This window comes from Aspergillus japonicus (genome assembly GCF_003184785.1).
Source record: "Aspergillus japonicus CBS 114.51 unplaced genomic scaffold BO86scaffold_8, whole genome shotgun sequence".
In the NCBI taxonomy this organism is placed as follows: Eukaryota; Fungi; Ascomycota; class Eurotiomycetes; order Eurotiales; family Aspergillaceae; genus Aspergillus; species Aspergillus japonicus.
The window spans coordinates 87,223-107,102 of record NW_020291645.1 but is presented as its reverse complement, the minus strand read 5'-3'; the positions used below and the strand labels follow the sequence as shown (position 1 = coordinate 107,102).

General features: G+C 52.2%; 7 protein-coding genes across 7 annotated transcripts; 5 read left to right on the top strand and 2 right to left on the bottom strand.

Annotated features, from left to right (window-relative positions):
• Positions 1-56: 56 nt before the first annotated feature.
• BO86DRAFT_407561 (PRTase-like protein) lies at positions 57-823 on the bottom strand. Its single transcript, XM_025674279.1, has 2 exons — positions 356-823; positions 57-270 (listed from the first exon to the last, which is right to left on the bottom strand). The coding sequence occupies exons 1-2, from the start codon at positions 772-774 to the stop codon at positions 78-80; spliced, it is 612 nt and encodes a 203-aa protein (XP_025530463.1). The 5' UTR covers positions 775-823; the 3' UTR covers positions 57-77.
• A 268-nt stretch (positions 824-1,091) lies between these two features.
• On the top strand, positions 1,092-2,706 carry BO86DRAFT_407560 (URC4/urg3 family protein). Its single transcript, XM_025674278.1, has 4 exons — positions 1,092-1,336; positions 1,396-1,723; positions 1,781-1,957; positions 2,005-2,706. The coding sequence occupies exons 1-4, from the start codon at positions 1,181-1,183 to the stop codon at positions 2,637-2,639; spliced, it is 1,296 nt and encodes a 431-aa protein (XP_025530462.1). The 5' UTR covers positions 1,092-1,180; the 3' UTR covers positions 2,640-2,706.
• A 1,055-nt stretch (positions 2,707-3,761) lies between these two features.
• On the top strand, positions 3,762-5,489 carry BO86DRAFT_454143 (MFS transporter; the record flags this gene model as incomplete). Its single annotated transcript, XM_025677038.1, has 1 exon — positions 3,762-5,489. The coding sequence occupies one exon, from the start codon at positions 3,762-3,764 to the stop codon at positions 5,487-5,489; it is 1,728 nt and encodes a 575-aa protein (XP_025530461.1).
• Positions 5,490-9,561: 4,072 nt separating this feature from the next.
• Positions 9,562-10,272, top strand: BO86DRAFT_416609 (LysM peptidoglycan-binding domain-containing protein; the record flags this gene model as incomplete). The annotated part of the gene is made up of 1 exon (XM_025674981.1): positions 9,562-10,272. The coding sequence occupies one exon, from the start codon at positions 9,562-9,564 to the stop codon at positions 10,270-10,272; it is 711 nt and encodes a 236-aa protein (XP_025530460.1).
• A 1,603-nt stretch (positions 10,273-11,875) lies between these two features.
• BO86DRAFT_407558 (uncharacterized protein) lies at positions 11,876-12,567 on the top strand (the record flags this gene model as incomplete). Its single annotated transcript, XM_025674277.1, has 2 exons — positions 11,876-11,972; positions 12,052-12,567. Exons 1-2 carry the CDS (start codon positions 11,940-11,942, stop codon positions 12,565-12,567), a joined length of 549 nt encoding a protein of 182 aa, XP_025530459.1. The 5' UTR covers positions 11,876-11,939.
• Positions 12,568-13,993: 1,426 nt separating this feature from the next.
• Positions 13,994-15,968, top strand: BO86DRAFT_446149 (ATP-binding protein; the record flags this gene model as incomplete). The annotated part of the gene is made up of 3 exons (XM_025676497.1): positions 13,994-14,069; positions 14,143-15,545; positions 15,600-15,968. 3 exons carry the CDS (start codon positions 13,994-13,996, stop codon positions 15,966-15,968), a joined length of 1,848 nt encoding a protein of 615 aa, XP_025530458.1.
• Positions 15,969-16,853: 885 nt separating this feature from the next.
• BO86DRAFT_396817 (uncharacterized protein) lies at positions 16,854-17,854 on the bottom strand (the record flags this gene model as incomplete). The annotated part of the gene is made up of 3 exons (XM_025673437.1): positions 16,854-17,023; positions 17,083-17,632; positions 17,693-17,854. The coding sequence occupies 3 exons, from the start codon at positions 17,852-17,854 to the stop codon at positions 16,854-16,856; spliced, it is 882 nt and encodes a 293-aa protein (XP_025530457.1).
• Positions 17,855-19,880: the final 2,026 nt, after the last annotated feature.

Here is a 19,880-nt window from a genome sequence, read left to right as displayed (position 1 = left end):
TCAAATACTTCGTTACTGAATGCGATCATTCGCTTCGTCTTGTAAATCCCTATCTACTTTACTATCTGCGACCAAGATCAGAAGATCGTTCCAAACAGCCGATCCCCGATATCTCCCACCCCGGGCTGAATATACCCCTTCGCATTCACCTCCGGATCCACTGCGCCCACCACAAACCGACTCCCCTCCGGCCACACCTCGGCCGCGTGAGACAACCCCATTAGTGTGGCGAGCATTGACAGGAAAGTCACCTTCTCCACGCCCCATTCCCTACGGATACTTCGTTAGCCACCAGAATCACAGGTTTCTTACAGCCCAACCTATGTCGAAAAATAAGAAAAAGAAAGAGACTCACTCCAGGATACCCACAACCGCCGCCGCTGTCCCACCCGTCGCAATCAACGGATCCAGCACCACCGCCTGTTTGATCTGCGCCGGCTTGAGAGGCAGTTTGTTGTAATACTCCACCGGCTGCAACGTGGTTTGGTCTCGGAAAATGCCCAGGTGGTAGATCGCGGTCGAGAGGCTCTCTGGCAAGCTGTCAATGAAGCCATCGAACATGGCGAGCCCGGAGCGGAGGACGACGATCACGGCTACGGTTTCGTCGGGGGCGGTGGTGTCGAGATGGATGGATTTAGAGAGGGTGATCGTCATTTCACGGACCAGGGAGCGGACGGTAGAGGGCTTGAGGTCGCGTTGGCGGAGGCTTTGGAGGAGAGTTGTAAAGGTGGTGTTGTGCACTTGGTGCACGTTGGATGGGAGGGTGATGGTCATGGTGAGGTGGTAGTGATTCTGGAGGATGGATGTCTAGTGTAAAAGTAGATGCAAGGGTGTATGTGTAGTCCAGGGACGATGGCAGTAAAGCAGGCTTATATTTATTAATGCCTTAGCTCACGCATCACAGAGGAACACTTGCAATGTATCGATGCTGTTGCTGTGATATGCTGTACATACAATGCTGGCGATACAGGGTGTATCGCGTGGTGTTATCAGATAAGATAGAGGGTATCAGCCGAGGGTCCTGCGTGATAAGCGCCTTTCCCCGCTCTGCGTTGTTGTTTCTTTCCCCTCCTTCGTACTCCTGCCTCCAACACAACTTCTTCATTCTTTTCGACTGGATACACTTAAGCGAAACCCCTTCTGAAAAGCCTAATAAAGATACTGCAGTGCGACATCCACCATGGATTCCAGCATCCAGCACCTCCTGGGTCTCGAAGCTGTCCGCGACCGCGCCCGTGTTGTCCTGAGCCTAGCCGAGCAAGGCAAGCTCCACCACTATGATTATCACCCCGACCGCTTGAACGCGACCGTGGACTATGTTGTAAACATCATCACGGTGCGACATGCCACTCCTTACTACTAGCAAAGTAAAGACTAACACAATACCTCTGACAGCGCGACTTCGGCCCCGACCGATACGATCAGATCCCTCCCCACGGTCGCTGGCAGCACTTCGAAGTCGGCGGGGTGCCTCGACTACAACAGCTTCTCGAGCGATGGAGTCAAGCCGGCTATGACGACAAGGAGAAGGTGCGCAGTCTGTTGGATCTGTTCTTCGTCTCCGTGCTCCTTGACGCCGGAGCGGGCGATACCTGGCGGTACGTCGAACCAGAGTCGGGTAATGTGTATAACCGCAGTGAGGGGATCGCGGTCGCTTCCCTGTATATGTTTCTCAATGGGGACTTTGCCAACCAGGGGTCAGAGAGGAAGGATGTTGTGCATGGTAGATTGCCTCCTTTTCCACTTCCATCTAGCAAGGCTGACAGACGATGTTGAATAGGGGAGGCGCTGAAAGGCCTGACGGTGGACGTATTGACCCGGGGGTTCCAAGTCGATGATAAGAGCAATCCGCTTGTGGGAGCAGGTGCACGCGTCGAGATTCTACAGAGACTGGGACAGTCGATAACCAGTCTCCCGGAGATTTTCGGACCGTCCGGTCGCCCCGGCCAGCTTCTTGGTGAGGTCAATGCTTTGAACCTCGCGAGTGTATACTGACCAATGCAGACCATCTCCTTTCCTCGGGTGCGGAGAACCTCGATTACGCCCAACTCTGGGCTGTGCTGCAGCAGACGCTGATTCCGATCTGGCCATCCGACCGAACTCGCGTTCGCGGACACCCGATCGGCGACGCATGGCCGCTGGCTGTATTGTCAGAGTCCTCCCAGATCACCGCGACGGACCCTGACACCGCCACGATCCAGCCCTTCCACAAGCTGACGCAGTGGCTTGCCTACTCGCTCAAGGTTCCCTTCGAGCGCATACTGAAGATCACCTGGAAGAATGCGGAACTGGGAACGGGTCTGCCCGAGTATCGCAATGGGGGGTTGTTTGTGGACATGGGGGTTTTGACGCTCAAGCCAGCGGCATTGGAGCGCGGGCTGCGCACCTCCGGGGCCACGCTGCCGTGCTTCGCGGTGGGAGATGGGGAAATAGTTGAATGGCGGGCGATGACGGTTGCTCTGCTGGACGAATTGCACAAGCGGATTTTGCGCAGTGGGAAGTTGGGAGATGTTCAATTGACGCTGCCCCAGATGTTGGAGGCTGGCTCGTGGAAAGCGGGTCGAGAGCTCGCGGCCGAAAAGCGGCCGCAGACTAAGTCCAGTCCCATCCTGAACTCCGGGGACGGCACTTTGTTCTAAGTTGTCTTTTAAGGATTACACATGAGTAGTCAGGTCAAGGTTCAATGGGATGAAATGGCAAGAGTGGCTTGAGGGTCAATTTGATTAGGATCGGAGCTGCTCTTGAAGCCCGACTATACTTATTCTAGACAACTGGTCTTGGTGGCTGCGCTAGTACTCCAATTACACCAAGAAATGAGCTTTGACGGCTTAGACCCCTCCAAACCAACACCAGTGGGGTCTAAACTGTCGCCACTCTGACGGAACATAAAAGGGCCATATACAGATTGTGAGACTTGAGGCGAAACCCTTGAGCGAGCGGGCGGGAGGGAAGCTTATCTTAACCCCTTTCCCGCTTGCCATCGATCTCAGGGCCGGGCTCGGCTTGAACCCGCATTGACTCGATTTGTGATGATTGACGCCAATCCCTCCAATAAAAGGTGGATCGGAACAGCACGCCTTATCACTTATCACATCACATCGCCTTCACAAATCGCGACATCTTAGCTTTACTCTAGCCCTGGCAAATGCGCGTCAATAATGTAATCAGCCACTCTTACCGAGGTTTTCGGCCCCCGGTAAGCGGGAGGAGGCACTGCGGCTGATGGGTCTTTGACTCTTTGCCCTCCCGAGCCCCAGTCCGTGCCGAATACCCGGCACAGGAACGCTCCCTGCTTTCTTTGTCCAGAGATATGCGCCAATTCGATCATAAAGGCAAATTCAGATTGCATCAAGATGTGCAGGGTCTTACATTTCATCACACTCGCACCTCATTAGTACATTTTTCGACCATCAAATCATGCAGTGGGAGAGTCATGCTGCAGGAGGACTATCATTCTCATGCATTTATTAGGAGGGGCTGTGGGTCCGCAGAGACCCATTTTTGTTAGTGCTTTTTTTTTTCTTCTTCTGCCGTCTTGTTTCGCACCGAGTCAGATTGTGTTCAGCACAATAAAAGCAATGAGTCGCCCCGACCGTTCTCACCCACCCCTTCCGGTGTGTTGGAGGATTTCTCTCTATGAGGGTAGTCCGTCGATAGTGGGCAAAACTTCCTAATCTGTAACATATTGTCGAGCGATGATATGATGACGTGAATCTCCGCACCAGTTTCCCAGAATACAGTCCGCAGGGAATAGAGTTAAAATGATCGCGGATCTGGAAGAGCATCGCGAAAAAGGCACCCTACCCAAGGGGGTCTATCGCACCCGGATCCCCCATTGGCGCATGCTCCTCGACCAAGGCGCCATAAACGAAGAAATCCTTGAATTTGAATACCCCGGCAGTGGCACCGAGGAGGATCCGTATGTGGTCTCTTGGATTCCCAACGATTGCCGCAACCCACTGCTCTTCAGCACGGCGCGGAAGATCACCATCACGCTGATTGTCGCCTTCTCCACCTTGACCGTCGCCCTGACCTCGTCCACCTACAGCGGCAGCATCAAGGAAATTGTCGAGGATCTCCATGTCAGCTCGGAAGTCGCGACCATCGGCCTGGCGCTCTTCGTGCTGGGCTTCGCGGTCGGCCCGATCTTCTGGGCGCCGGTCAGCGAGGTCTTCGGTCGCCAAACCCCCTTCATGGTCAGCTTCTTCGCGATGACCGCATTTTCAGCCGGGTGCGCCGGTGCGCAAAACATCTGGACGCTGTGCATCCTGCGATTCTTCGCTGGATCCTTCGGATCCTCCCCGTTCACCAACGCGGGAGGCACGATCTCGGACATGTTCACCGCGCGGCAGCGCGGCCTAGCCCTAAGTCTGTACGCGGCCGCCCCCTTCCTCGGACCAGCCCTGGGGCCCATCATCGGCGGATTCCTCGGGATGAGCGCGGGCTGGCGCTGGGTGGAGGGGTTCCTCGCGTTACTGGCGGCCCTGATCTGGGTCCTGATGGCCGTCTTCATCCCGGAGACCTACGCGCCCGTCCTCCTGCGGCAACGCGCCCGACGCCTCTCCCAGCTCACCGGCCGGGTCTACCGCAGCAAGATCGAGCTCGACAAGGGCCCCGTCTCACTCCCGCGCCTCCTGAAGACCACGCTCTCGCGCCCCTGGGTCCTGCTCTTCCGCGAGCCGATCGTCCTCCTCTTCGCCCTCTACATCGCCATCGTCTACGGCACGCTGTACATGTTCTTCTCCGCCTTCCCGATCGTCTACGAGGACATCCGCGGCTGGAACCCGGGCGTCGGCGGCCTCGCCTTCTTGGGGATTATGGTAGGCATGATCATCGGCGTCGGCGCCACCATCCCGGCGAACCTGCACTTCATCCAGGTCCAAGACCGGCACGGGGGCTTCGCGCCTCCCGAGGCCCGCCTCCTGCAGTGCATGCCCGGCGCCCTTGCCATCCCCATCAGCCAGTTCTGGTTCGCCTGGACGGACTCCCCCTCCATCCACTGGAGCGTGAGCATCATCGCCACCGCCCCGTTCGGCTTCGGCGTCATCCTGATTTACTTGGGGGTTATGAACTACCTCATCGACTCGTACACCATCTACGCCGCCTCCGTGCTGGCCGCCAACACCGTCCTCCGCTCCATCTTCGGGGCGGTCTTCCCCATCATCGCCCCTTACATGTACAGCGGCGCGGGCATCCACTGGGCCCCCTCCATCCCGGCGTTTCTGAGTCTGTTGTGCATGCCGGCGCCGTTTCTGTTTTATAGGTATGGGGCGGCGATCCGGACGAAGTGTAAGTTTGCGGCTGAGTCGGAGCGGTATATGCGTGCCTTGCAGGAGAATGCGGCAAGGAAGGCGCAGGTGGTTGAGACCGGGAGGCCGGTGGTTGGGGAGTCGGTGGTTTCGGCAGATGGGGAGCCGGGTCCTGCGGAGGCTGTTGGGGGAGGAGGAGGAGGAGGAGGAGGAGGAGGAGGAGGTGCAAGTGAAAAGTGATCTTGTTATTGGTTCTTTGCATTCTGGAGCTACTTAGTAATGGGTTGCAAGGTGTACACGTTATGAATAGACACGGATAGATTATATAGCACGTGCCCATGCCTCCCAGATATAATGCAGCAAGAATATATTTGGTTCAATGAATTTGGGAGATCAAAGACAAGTAGAAACGTGACCTTATCTTGAGGCCTTCACTTTCCCTAGAGATCATTGCCAGTCCTCATCAATGGCTAGTTTACCACCGCCTTGAAGCCCGCCCCGTCGGTAAGCCGGGCTAGGGCTACCCCGCTCGTCTTCTCCGCCGGAACCTTTCCATTCCCCTACTGTGTAGCATTGCATTCACACCGTATTTCGAGATTCGTGCGGAGTCTCCGTTAACGGCGTAGGGCCAAGAGAACATTTGTATCCTGGGAACCCGTCACTAAAGCATTTTTGTTCGAGTCGAGCATGTCTAGCCACCTCCCCGGTACTACTGAGGGACATCGTCGGATAGTGCGGCGGGGCCGACGGGATTTCCGACAGCTCCCCCCCTCCCGGTTTTCAACTCATTATGTTTATATGAGGGTTGATTTGTTGGTTCTTCGTTGCTATTACTTTGTTTTCTTTTACAGGGAGTCGTGATCCAGGAAGCACTGCCAGTAAGACTGACCAAGGGCTATTGCGATCTGTGCTAGCCTTCCCAAGTCGTTGCCACAGAGAAGCCCGATCGTTATCATTCCAGCCGGCGCATTGTTTCAGCACGATTTCGCCTGTTAGTAACGCGCTTCAGAGTCCCCTGTACGCTGCCCACCTTTTCTGAATTATCTATACGATCCAGTAGGGTGGAAGGACTAAGAAGCAAAAAGACCAAAACATACAACAGAAGGGATTCGCTGGTGGTCACCCACCCAACTACTAACCTCCCGGCGTGTGGCTTAAGTACGGCTGAGCGGACGGGAAGCCCTGTTTTCCACACCCTGTGGTCGTATGTGCTGGTTAAGGACCTGGCAGAGTATATATAGCAACTCATGCAAATCCAGTAGCCTGCTGTGGGGGAATTCAACCGTGGACCCCTACGACTCCTTCTTTCTTCGGATGGCCACTCTCTAAATCTGGAATAATGCCAAATTCCTGGCCGCAGAACAACTACAATCCCTTCTGGCTGAGGCCGCGGAGGAGATCATTCTAATCGACCAACCCATAAACGAGGACTTATAGACCCAGTGGATTACCGGGACATTCAAACCAACCAGGCCGGTTCGTATCAGTGGGACCGGGGCCCTAACGGCTAGGATAGCGTGCTGCGCATTCTCAGGGAATCCGTGACAATCATGAGCCATGATAGGGCTTGGTCGTGACAGGCACAAGCGATGGAACACGCCTTGCTCCAATGCTGGTAGGCGATGCTCCATTCTTAGCCCTGTAGGCCGAGCCGTAACTGGAGCAATTGAAGTCAGCGTCGCATTGACGAGCTTCACTGGCCACTCGGGTAATTCTTGAAAGGGCTGTGTCATCTTCCTTAGGCTTCGTATTGCGCCATTAGCTCTGCAGCATCCCGCTGTCTCTGCTTTGTGTTTTGAGGCGAGGGCAAGGGGCCTGGGGAGTTGAGCTAGCCCATCTCTTGGACTTCGGTCTTTGCGGTCACCGGCCATCAATTTGCGGGGGCGACGGGGACGGGGCGACTCACTCGCGCGGGTTTCCCGGCTGCTCAAATCATGCTTATGCATCTGATGGGATTGTCACAAGATACAGGACACCCATCATTGTTCAGTCTTTGGCATCGGGGGACTAGGTCGGTCAATCCGTGCGTCGGATCTTTGGCAAACAAATTCGACCTAGGCCTTTTTGACAATGCGTTTGTTGCCGCGGATGATGCGCGGGAGATCAGATCATAGGACAGCCGCGCAGAGCAAAGCATCTACACTCCTGAAGAATGCATCTTGACCGTCCCGCGATCATTCCCGAGGTGCTGAGCCAGGCCAGCGCGGTGACGGTGAGCTACGGGAGCAGCGAGAATGCTTTCTTGGACGTCATCTTGGGATGAATTGGGACCAAGCTCGAAGGCAAGCTGCCTTTTGACCTCCCTAGCAGTATGCAAGCCGTAGAGCAGGGCAAGGAGGATTGACACTATGACACGGCAAATCTAGTTTTCAAATTTGCATACGGGCTAGAGTATTCTCCTTTGGTCAAAGATTCGGTCCAACGTTTTCTTCCATATTCTATCTTCCTCATAGGCGCTAAATTCCAGCAGCGAGGGTGTTCGCCGGGGAGAAGTGATCGAAAAAGGACGAGGAATAAGTAAGAGAAACTGCCATTAAGGTCCTTTATTAAGGAGCATCTTCAATCATCTTCTTAATCTACTTGTTGGGGCTTGTATATAGGCTTGAGTCATGATTTTTCCAGCAGCTTGAAATTGGACGCGTCGAGTCGTCTACACTCTACAGAAAGCATCTCTGGGCCCGAGAAGGGGAATCAAGTCCGAACCTGGATGTATAACAGCTGGTTTGCTCGGCTATGGCCGCGGTATAGCGGGAGCGGGATTTTCCCGTGTCTCCACAGTGCTGAGAACCAGCGCTGAGAACCAATGCTGAGAGCAACACTCGGTGCCTGACCCATCTAGCCAAATTGCTTGGAAAAGACTCGAAAGCAAAAGGCCCCTGTGTTCCTCTATTGCTTGTGTGTGCCTCTACATGCGGAAATTTCGATACGGTCATGGTTGTCAGGTTCGAACCTCAATGGCAAATCGCCGACTTCCCAGACCTCTCCTGCAGAGCCGACAGATAGCCCAATTTGCAATCACCTCGAGCGCAAAGGAAAATACACTTACTCAGGCTTTCAACCAGTCATGTGTTAGATCTCTGATACGCGGTCTTTGTGTGGGGAAGCTGCATGGCGGAAGCAGCCCTCGCAAACCCACACCAAATTGGGTAAGTTTCTTCCCCACGGTAGAACAGCTTGACACGACTCCATACAAGGGCTTCAGATTACGAATTGTACACCTACTGAGATCTACCAGACGCCTGAGTCTACCTTCTACCTTTAACAAATCGGACCATGTCGAGGCAAGCCCTGAAGAACTCGAACCGTGATCTAAATCTTGGCAGGATGATCGGTTAGTTCGAACTTTGCTGCTTGGCCAAAATGCTGGCAAAGGCGCGAATAAGTTTAAAAAGCTTGTTTTCTCTTGTCCTGCGCTCGGACCCTAAGCAACATGGCTCGGGGTGACGACGACGCCAGACGCAACTTGGACAGTCTAGATACTAATACTCACTAGCTTTATGGTTGCGCCAGACGGCCACTTTGCATTGGAATAAATACTTAGATACCCGCGACGGCGTAATAACGAAATAACCTCGGGTCGGGGACACAGTATCCCTGGCGTCTATTGAGTCTTGAGCTAACAAAATTGTGTTGTGAATATGGATTGTTGCAACGTGCTTCCGGTATATAGTGTGTAGCCTATGATTCCTAGCTGCATGCCGCTATCCGGAACTTGGCAGATAAAGCATAGTCTCTTGACAATCCAACAACGAACAGAGTGGATGCTGTGAATGCTTTACAATATGATAGGTTTGGAATCGACATGTCTATTCGAGCCCTAGAGCGACTCCAATCCTCATTTCATATAATGGACTGCAACAATTGAATCCGGGTGACCGGCAGGGTTGAGGATTGGACGGAATATTCCTCAGTATCCCATAGTGGCTCTTTATTGATGGAATACCAATAGCTGACACTTGCTAAGGGCATTGGCGAGGTCCTGCTAAGGTAGTATGCTTTAGCGTTGGTCGGTCATCACATCGGACGACGCGATAACCTTGACAAAATAGCACATTACGCTGCTGCTAGCTCGCAAGCCAGTCTCCCCCCTCGACCTTTCCAACACCTTCTCGGAGATTGACAGCGAAGGAGAAATACATGCAGGGGTGCTCGGCAAGAAAGACACCCTGTCCCTGCTCAGCAGCGTAGTATAAAGCCACGGTCTGTCCGCCGCATTGTTCAGTTCAATCAGAGCACAGCCGATCTTTCCTTCATTTCTGCCTCAGAGCTCCCTCATTCCTTTTTCTGCTTCTCTGCACTCCCCCATTTGAAAATGCCTTCTTTTATCCACTCTCTGTGGCCACTGCTTCTGGCCCCACTGGCCACTGCCGCCAGTGGCACCTGCAACACCACCGCCCTCAACACGACCACATACTGGTACGATATCACCGTCGACGGCACAACCGTCTTTGATGTCGCTCGCGCCACCAACCGCGGCGTGTGCGACATCGGCCGCCAGAACCTCATGGCGGACGTGACCATCATCCCCAACGTGGGCGAGTCCTTCCTGATACCGGCCGAGGTGTGCGAGCCGGACAACACCAGCTGCCTGCTGCCCAATACCACCGCCACCCGCACGTGTATCTACGGCGGACCACGTCTCTACTACACGGTGCGCGGCGACACCTACGAAGTAATTGCCAGGCGTCTCAACATCACCGTCGAGTCCCTCATGCATGTCGATGGGCCCACCAACGAAACTCTGGCGAACCCGACCTCGCCCACAGCCCTCTTGAACGTTGGCCAGTTCGTCAAGGTGCCCCAGTGCGATCCCAGCCAGTGCATCCTGCAACCATATTCCTTCAGCTGGGGTGTGTACAAGGATCTCGCCGACCATTTTGGGACCACCGTCGGACAGATCATGATGTTGAGCCCTACATACAACTACAGTAGTCTGGCCTTTACCCCCGGGGGCCAATTCCCCCCAATCAATATTCCGATTAACTGCACGGCATTGTCTGACACTGTTACTGTGCTTGACTGAGTGGCACAAGTATATGGATTTGTTGGAACGCGGCCAACGTCATTGTCTCTGCCCTCGCTTGAATCATTGCTACAGTTTGCAGGTCAATGTGCCACTACCATCCTCAAAACACTTGTCAACCTTTTCTTCATTTCTTTGCTTCGGATGCTTACTTTCCGTGATTCACTTTGCCCCATATCAGAGACATGCTATCAGCTCGGGGATTGTTACTACATTTTCAAGCCCTTTGGCCGATCTGGCTCGAGTACGAGGACCAAAGATGTTATATTTTGGATTAGATCTGTGTCAACATGTTGATTTATGCTACTATATTCTATTTGAATTGATTGGTCAACCTCTTCCGCCACACCACAAGCTTGCGTTTTCCAGAATGTTGATTTCTTTCTCAAGCTATTCGATGCTTCCTGGTACTCTGGGACATGGGTGGCGCGGAGGGCTTGAGGGCTCAGGTGGTCAATAGAGTTGGTCAAAGCGTAGGTTGTCTCCGTTCCGCTTGGAATGATACTATAAACTTTCCATCGTAGGATATATACTTGATCGGGGGGAATTGGCCCCCGGGGGTGAAGGCCAGACTACTGTAGTTGTATGTAGGGCTGATGTTAATAAAGAAAGTAAAGAGGGGGCCGCACTTTAGATAGCAGCAGCAAGTGGCTATTCGAAAATTGTGGAAATTCTACTTGATTATGAAGCAGACCCGACCATCTAGAACCATGAACTTGACTTTACGGCGCTTTACGGAGCTGCAGCGAATGACCACCAGCGAGTCATCGAGATAATGCTCAATCATGGGAGCGGGTTGAGTCTGCGAGATGACGATATCCACGCAGCACTTTGGGCAGCGAGAGAAAACAAGTACCTGAAGATTGTTGAGATGCTAGAGAAGCATACAACTGCTAATTGATATTTTCTCTGGTTGGGACGCTGACTTTCACTTCTGCGACAGCGTCTGCTCTTTTCGGAGATCCGCTAGATTCCAGTCAGTCCCATCTTGTTATACTCGCAATTTGAATCAAGGGCCTTGAGATGTAATGTGACAGAATCTGATTTGTGCAAACGTGTAACACTCCAACCTGCTATGAGTTTCTTAAAATCTAAGCCCAAAGCATTTTCTCACTCTAAAATGCAGTAAGAAATATATCCGAGCTAAAAGGTTCAACAAAGTACTACTCGAAAGACTTTGGACAAAGTAAGACAAAATGTGTATTCTGTGAAATTCCAGAGAGTATCAAACCAGATACAATGATGTAGAGAAGAGATGTGCCCAAGATGCTTGGCTGATCAATTGCTCTAGTGGCTGCCTGAAGTCTTAGCCAGCCACACCAGCCACACACGGGTTGGAGAGCAGATTCGGCGATAGCCGAGCCCCACATCGTGACAGCTGGAGGCAATCTTCACCACGCACGACATGCAAACTTCGCCCACGCAAGCCAGCTAGCTGCTTCGGGTATTGGGTAGCTCGTATCGCTAATTGTCTTACTGGTTGTCTCAATGGCTCGAATCTTCTGAGCGCGTCGTAACTTCCTTACATAATTATAGAGAGCTCCCCAACCCGAAGTGCTGTATTCAAGATCTCGTTCTGTCAACACCGTGCGCAAACCCTTCCCAGACCCCCACTTTAGTTATCAGCTGTCAGATCTGAGCTAAATCTTAGTCATACTACTGCCACCATGCCTAGAGAACACAAAGAAGATCCTAGCGATGTACGTTTCCTCCCTTGCTCTTTTTAAACCCCAAATCCTCGGCGGCCTCCCCAAACTGACCCGATTTCCGGAAAAACAGGCCACTTATATCTGCGACACAGATGGCTACCGCCTCCAGCGAGGCTGCTACTACCACGTCCGCCTACCCGGCGGCGACGGCCGCAAGATGAGCATTGTCGCCCCCCAGGACAAGAGATACAACTACTTCGGGCCCCTCTGTTTCGGTCCCGAGCATGCCGCTCTTTTCTCGCTCCACGAGAACAACGAGTTTTGGGCGAGCGATCAGAAGGCGAGACTAAACGTGCAACGCGCGCGGGGCGCCGAGGAGCATGGGATCTCGGCCAGTGTGGATGCCATTTACTGGCACTACAAGAGACTGGGCGAAACATTGAACGGTCATCGAACCTCGTCGGGCGAAACGATCATCTGGGGAGACTTTATGGGGGGTACGTTGCACCTTAGCGAGACCCCGATCGTCGACACGCTGTTCGACGAGAACTATTACCCCGCCGTCTTCACCTTAAGTTGGGATAAGGAGGCAAATGCGCGGATGGGGAACTTCGCGGTGGAGTTTGTCTATGTTGGGGATATGTAGATGGGGTTCTGGCAATATTGATCAACTCCACTGCCCCTGCAACCGCCACTAATACGACCATTATCATAATTTCATGGTGAAAAGTAATCACGAGCGCAGCCTTACCTCTCTGTAATCGTGTATTTCCGCGCCCAGCGTGCATACTTTCGTGTAATCGAGGACCTCTAGGGTCATCCTTGAAGTATCGTGTCTGAGAAAGAGATTTTCCAGCAGGAGCCGATATGCATGCAAACCGCGAGCAGATCGTTCCGTTCCGCATCAGCCGCGGTTCGCAAGTGCCCAGCAGCTACCTAGTACGGAGCATCAATTCCCAATTGGAAAGAAAAGGTTAGAGTGGATCAGGTGGCTGATCGACCATCTCCTGTTTTGTTCTCCGCCAAATCGATGATAGGACGACGGAACTGAGTGCGGGGCTGAATCGAGCCCGGACAAACGATGCAACGCATTGTGGCAGTGCTGCAATACAACGGGAGTAGTCTCTTCACTAGGTTACCGGAAGTCTAGACTTCCAGAAAGCTTCCAGCAAAATTTCTAACCTCCTTCTCTAAGCGAAGGCGGTTGCCGAGGCAACCATCATTTAAGAGATCTGTGGCCAAGCCTATCCTCAAAAATGAGGAGCATGCTCAGTCGCTATCGAAAGAAACCAAAATAATGCCCGTAACTGACTACTCAGATCTGTCTAAATATCTTGAACTGGATGTATTCGTGGCGTATGCGCGGGATTGGGGGTTTGATAGTCTGTGCCATCGCAATGAGGCTGGCTGAAAAATGGCCAGCCGAGTTAGGGCTGCGCGGAGGCGCAGTGATCGTCGTGACTCACCAAGTATGGGGTCGGGCCGCACCAGCCCTTCGGTATTTCTTGACATGAGATGACGTTTAGTTAGTTTAGTTCTGGACCATAGTACGTAGTTCATGGCCTGGAACCAGGTATGTTATCTAGAGCACTGGCTATTGGAAAAAAAAGGTGGAATGCAACGCTGTCATGTTCGACTACAGACTCACTGGCTAATTCGCTGGCAGAATCACCCTGTGCTACACATTACATCTCATATTATTTTGAACATGTGAATTACCAATGAAAGAAAAGTGAATTTGGTCATATCGATACTCCTTTCACTTTGAAACAGGCAAATACAATTGTCAAGTGAGTTGTTAATCAGCCACAGGCAAGGCTTAGTCCCTTTTGGCTGGACTAATACGAAGACGTTCCCCGACAACGGGAGTGGAGACCCGGTGGGTTTTTGAGGCTTGTAACAATCAAACACGCAGTTACGTTCGAGCTGAAAGTGAGGATAATCGGGTCGTGCAAGTAAATCCCCTGAAGGTTTTCATGAGCTACAAGGAAGTATTTAACAGCCAGAGAATTCGTCCATCTGGGAGTCTTTAGCTCAACATCTCTCCACCTTCCAAATCAACAAACATCACTATGACCGCGCTCTGGGATTATGCGTCTCCCGTGGACGATGGTGATGAAGTCTTATCCAGTGTAAAGGAGCTGACAGGTAGGAAAATGTTATGGTCTTGCGAGAAAGAAAATTGAATAACATTGAATGACAGAAGATACCTCATCTGCAGCATCGGCACAAGGCTCAGCTCCCAGCGAAGTTCTCAATCTCTACCGGTTGAGCCCCGACAAACCGTGGACGAAGCAGATTCCGAAAGACCTGGACGAGCCGGTCGAAAGCCTCGAACCCGTAAAGTCCCCCTTGATAATCCGGTGGACGAAGAACGAGGAAGCCCGCTGGCAGGCCCGTTCTTTCACACTGGGGAGCGAGCAGATCAGGGAAGCTCTGAAGCCAGCTTTCGCCAATTATGCTGGCATCACACTGACCCTGGAGACCCTCACGTTCGAGTACCCATACGTGCCGTTCGTGCGCCGGTGGCAACAATTCTGCCAGACACGCGAGGATACGCGGGACCCCGCAATCCGCTCGTACCTCGACCTGCTGCACCGGATTCTGGAAAACGAGGTTGGCGCCATCCTGACCCGGCGGGCGGACCTGCTCAAGAACGGGGTCATCACCCACGACCTCCTGTGGACGGTCTTTATCCCACAGACAGTGCTCTTCAGCGCGCTGAACGGCGCCCCACGTGCGTACGAGTGCGTAGACTCATTCACCCACGGCGAGGGCGGCTTCGTCGAGGTCAAGACGAGGTATATTGACTACGACGGGGAGAAGTACCACTACGAAAACGAGGGTTTTGAAATCTGCCCATTCAAGGGCACGATGGCTCTCGACGCGCTGCAGATCTTCCCTCTGGCAAACCACCGGGACGCAGAGGCCATCCGGCAGCGGTTGATTGCACGCGGAAAGGTCTGGGAATCATACGACGGCTCGCATTACAGGCATGTGCGGGAGCATGGGCGCGTGATGATTGACCCCGCCGGGTACCGGCGGAATCACTATAACAAGTCGCACGGATGGGAGACTGAAGTCACCGGGCTCTCGACATCCGTAACCGACGAGCACCGGCTGCTGGCCACCCCGTTGGTGCGCGGCTTCTCGTTGCGGAAGAAGGAGTGGCGGGCATTTTTAGTCGATGATGTCGAGGATATCGTCTGGAACAAGGACGCGTTCGAGTCCTTGGTCCTCCCCCGTGGGCAACAGGATCTGAAGAAGTTGATTCTCGCTGTCGCTCGAGCCCAGTCGCGTGACTCGTTTGATGATGTGGTTCAGGGTAAGGGCCAGGGAGTTATCCTGCTTCTAAGCGGCCCGCCGGGGGTGGGTAAGACCCTAACAGCGGAAAGTATTGCCGAAGTTATGAAAGTCCCGCTATATGTGCTGGGGGCCGGGGACCTCGGGACAACTGTTTCCAACGTGGAAGCAAAGCTGGAGGAAGTCCTCGAGCTCGTGCCTCGATGGGACGCAGTGCTTCTGATCGACGAGGCCGATGTCTTCCTCGAGGCCCGCACGGTATCAGATTTGGCCCGAAATGAACTGGTTTCGATCTTCTTACGAAAGCTAGAGTACTACGAGGTACGTATGCACCAGCTTGAAAACAGGCAAGTGGCAACGTTGACGTCTAAACAGGGCATCCTATTTCTCACGAGTAATCGCGCGGAGAACATCGACCCGGCCTTTGACTCTCGTATTCATATTTCCCTTCAGTACCCGGACCTTGATGCTGTGTCCCGGCGGCAGATCTGGGCGCAGTTCTTACGATCTACCGCGGATGTTACGGAGGCGCAACTGGATAGCTTGGCGGGATTGGAACTTAACGGCCGACAGATCAAGAATGTGCTGAAGACTGCGCATCTCCTGGCGCGGGATCAAGAGCGAAGACTGCTGTTCGCTGATCTGGAGACGGTGATCAAGTTGAGATCTCTGAGCGGGAAGCCCCCAACAATATGGCAGAACTTACTCAAAAGCTTAGGGCTTGCTTGGCTTGGCCTAGTCTAATACGCATTCCGAGTCTGTTTTATCAACCAAAGTAGTTCTCTCTTGCCAAGTATGATATATTCGGACTGAATTTGTACTCCAGACTAAATTGTTCTTGTCCTTTGGTAACCTAATGCGGCTCCAACACCCTGACTCTACATATGGTCTGGCGAGGTCGATGACATGGAATTTTTCTTCCTTGGGCGGTGCTGTCCTTGCGTGAGATTATTGACCGTGACCGTCAATGTCGGGTCCGCTGTCATGCCATGATCGATCTGTAGAGATCCTTGAATACTTGAATATTTCGACGTTTCTCGATTCCCGCAGGACACATGAATTTGCATGAACCAAAGTAGGGGCGTTTATGACCCGGTTCAAAGGTATCCCGAAGAGTCCCCGTTCCTTGGGGTACTTAATTCGGAGCGTCGCGGAAGATGGAGAAAGGGTTCCGACCATGATCGTAAAGAAAGGAGTGTACCTCTTCGTCGAGCCAAATGCCCAGGTCCGGTCGAGGGGGCCAGGGGGCAATTGCAACTTTCAGCTGGGGTCTCAACCCTGGGTCTCTTTTCGAACTGAAACCTCTCGCGAATCTTGTACAAGAGATCTCTGTAATTGCCCCCGTTATCTAGGAATCCCGAGAAGCTCATTTCGATCTTTCGGAGGGCTGGTAATTGATCCAGGAGGGATATCACGTCGACATGGATAACGATAAACCGAAATAGTTTGAAGTTTTGCAGTCTAGACCAGCTTACCACTGGGAAGAGAGTTTGAAGAGAGGTGAAATGAAAGCGAGATGTTCTCTCCTCGGGCGCTCCGTCCATTGTTGACCCTGCCATCTTAAATTAGTCACCGAGTCGATCTCGATTGTCGTATAGAGACTGAAATGTTCCAAGCTCGATGCCTCACTCAAGGCGCGACGTAGGTTCCCGTTGCGAAAGGTGCGCCCCTCCCCATATTCCTGGCCACGAACAATGCCACGAACATGCCACGAACAATCAGGGGAAGGTCCAGACGGCGAAATCCGGGGCGTTGCAGCAGGGCTGGTGGAAGATGGTGCAATTGAGTTCCGTATCCAGCTGATTAACATTCAGGGTTAGCTCGACTACTCAGTGGTTAGGATGCTGGGCCAATGCACGCAGAATAAGCCGGGCTCCCCGCCACTGCTCTTTGACATTTTCCAGTAAAATGCCCCAGTCCTCAGCCTCTGGCGTAGGTTCTCTCTCCGCCGCTGTCTGCCACCCATGCGGGATTGGGTAGTTGAATCCTTTGGGAAATGCCCTGATCATCGGCGTCTCGTAGACCGGCTGATATAGCCAACCGTGAGCGGCAGGGGTGATGGTAATTCTTTCTCGCGCAGGAAAATGTTGAAGGCCATAGACCAAAGCCTCCGCGTCGCTCTGACGAACCACAACTTCAGCTTGCTGGACAAGGAGGTTCTGATAATACTGCCAACAGATCCACAGCGACGGCCGCGTATCCTGCTGGGCTGCACACTCCGCGTTGTACCATCCATCTTTGTTTCGATCCATCCGCACTGGCCGTTTATCAAGATTATTCTTACAGATCGCGGCCAACCACTTTGGGCAGCTATTGCTCTCCTCTTTATCGTCGTCCGACCCGATGACTGCATCAAAGTCATACGGGTCAGATTCTGCTGTTGGATCGTCGAACAGAAGAGCATCATCCTACATGATCTCCGTTCTCTGTTTTCGAAAGGATAGATGTTCTGCGACGGCACGAAAGACCCAGATATCTAGCGGGTTGGCAGAAAGGAAGACGCGAGAGAGACGGCGGCGAGCAACATCGCAGAGAAGGCGGCACGTCGAACACAGCGATTTGATCTCGCGGTTTGATAGTGTTGAGATTATCAGGTGAAGCACTCCAGATGGTAATGATAAGAGAGGCATAGTGACCTTGAAAGTCAAAAATGGGGATGCATGGAGGCAGTAACTGCGGGTTTTCAAATGGTGTTAAGGTGGGATGGTTAGGAAGACGCAGCTTATATAAAACCGCATGAGCTGGTGAATGTCAGACAGCTGATCTATATTAACTGCCCGCCACTAGTTCAGGGGCCATGATAAAAGCCACTTCGGGAATTTATCCCTGCCAACTTGGAACCTTAACAATCTAGTGTGGCACACATCACATCACACTAGTTCTATCTGGTCCAAGCTTTCTACATTCTGCCCTGTCCGCTGAATTTGCATCTGGCTGTGGTCCAAATACATCAAACCATGCTTCAGGTACCTTTATCTGTATTATGGTCCATGTCCCTTGCTACTAGACCATATTGACTTGTTTTGCTAGTTTTTTGAAGTCCTAATTTATAGATGACCCATGATCCTATAGCAAAGATAAATGATTCGAAGGGTTTATAATACCATCCGAGATTGCACTTTCCCAGTGAATTTACGGTTCATTTTCTTATATAGGTCAAAAGCCCTTCTTCAGGGCCAGCGCAATCCTCCTCGAGCTCCCTGGCTAAGAATGTCATTGGAGGGTGGAAATGCTCCACAGTACCAGGGGGTCATATGTGCTCCAAGGCTGTAGAATTTGTGAAATGAGGTTTATTGGTTTGTGAATTTGTGCTTACGGGCCCTTGCGTTAAGACGATAATTGGTTTGGTTGACACCGCTATCCTTGGTTGGCACCGCTCTCTCTCTACGACTACTCGACCCTGAGGTTCGCAATATGAGGTTCCTCCGGTCTCTATCTACGATCCATTCAGTAGCAACACGAATGGCCTGTTTGACCCGCTGAATACGTTCTATGGTGTAGCTTCCTCTTAACAGACAATCGAAAAGCCATGGTCTTATTAACTCACCGTTGATGAGAGATAAATGGAGTGACGTCATATCACGTTTCCCTGGTTCAAACGTGGGGTCGAATGTATCTCGAGGAGAGGAAATGAGAGACAGGGACGATAGCTTAGACATCTGAGTTTACACTCTAGGATGGCGGCCTGAAGAGCATATGCACTTCAAATGTCGAACAGAAGGTTGCTTAATATGCAAGGGATCAATTGCCCTCGCTGCCACTTGTTCCCTTGCCCTCAGCAGCCAACAAGACGTCAGTGAGTTGGCATTCGGATTCCGTTATGTACATCTCATGCATGAGCCTGTCAATTCTGAAAAGACTCAGAATGACCCTACCAATACTTGAGCGGGTCTTGGAATAGTATGTTTAATAACGACAATGGTTGTGAGTATAACTCAGGCAGTGGTTCGGGAGCCGGATTCACAAACATATTCGTAGGAGAAAAAGTTCTAAAGTCTGGCACAAGATATCAAGACGCTTCAGCACTCGTATCCTCGACAAAGTGTTTATCTGTTAGGATACGAGGTCAAATCTTTGGAAACCAGCGATTAAGCTTGAACTAAGTGGCCGGGTACCCATGGATAGCAAGGGGTTGGCGAAAAGGTTTTTTTACCACGATTCCGCTGTTCTGCATCCTTGTTCAGACCCACTCTGCCTTAACCACCCGTACAAATGAAGCTGCAGACAAAAACAAGGCGTTTAGAGTCTTGTTTGAACTATCGGTACGACTCGTAATCCCAAAAACCAAGCCCGATGGCTTCCCATTCCTTGTCCTCCATCGTTTTCCATCTTTCGGGACCCTGGCTCATGTACATACAATAAACACTGGAAAGATGGACCGGGTGGCAATAGCTGGCTATCTTGTGATTCACAATATCTTCGGTTGACTCCTTACCTAGTACAACATGTTATAACTATAAGGGGATTGCACTGGCAAACTTCTCGCCCACTTTCCTATGTGTACTTTCAGCTTCCTTTTACAACGTCTGATCTGGCCTGAACTAACCTTCTAAGGGCTGAAGTCGCTCTACACTGACTAACTCAACATGCGTCTTGAAATAGCGTTGGGCCTACTCACAGCAATTGATGCTGTGAGTGCTGCCGGTCCATGCTATT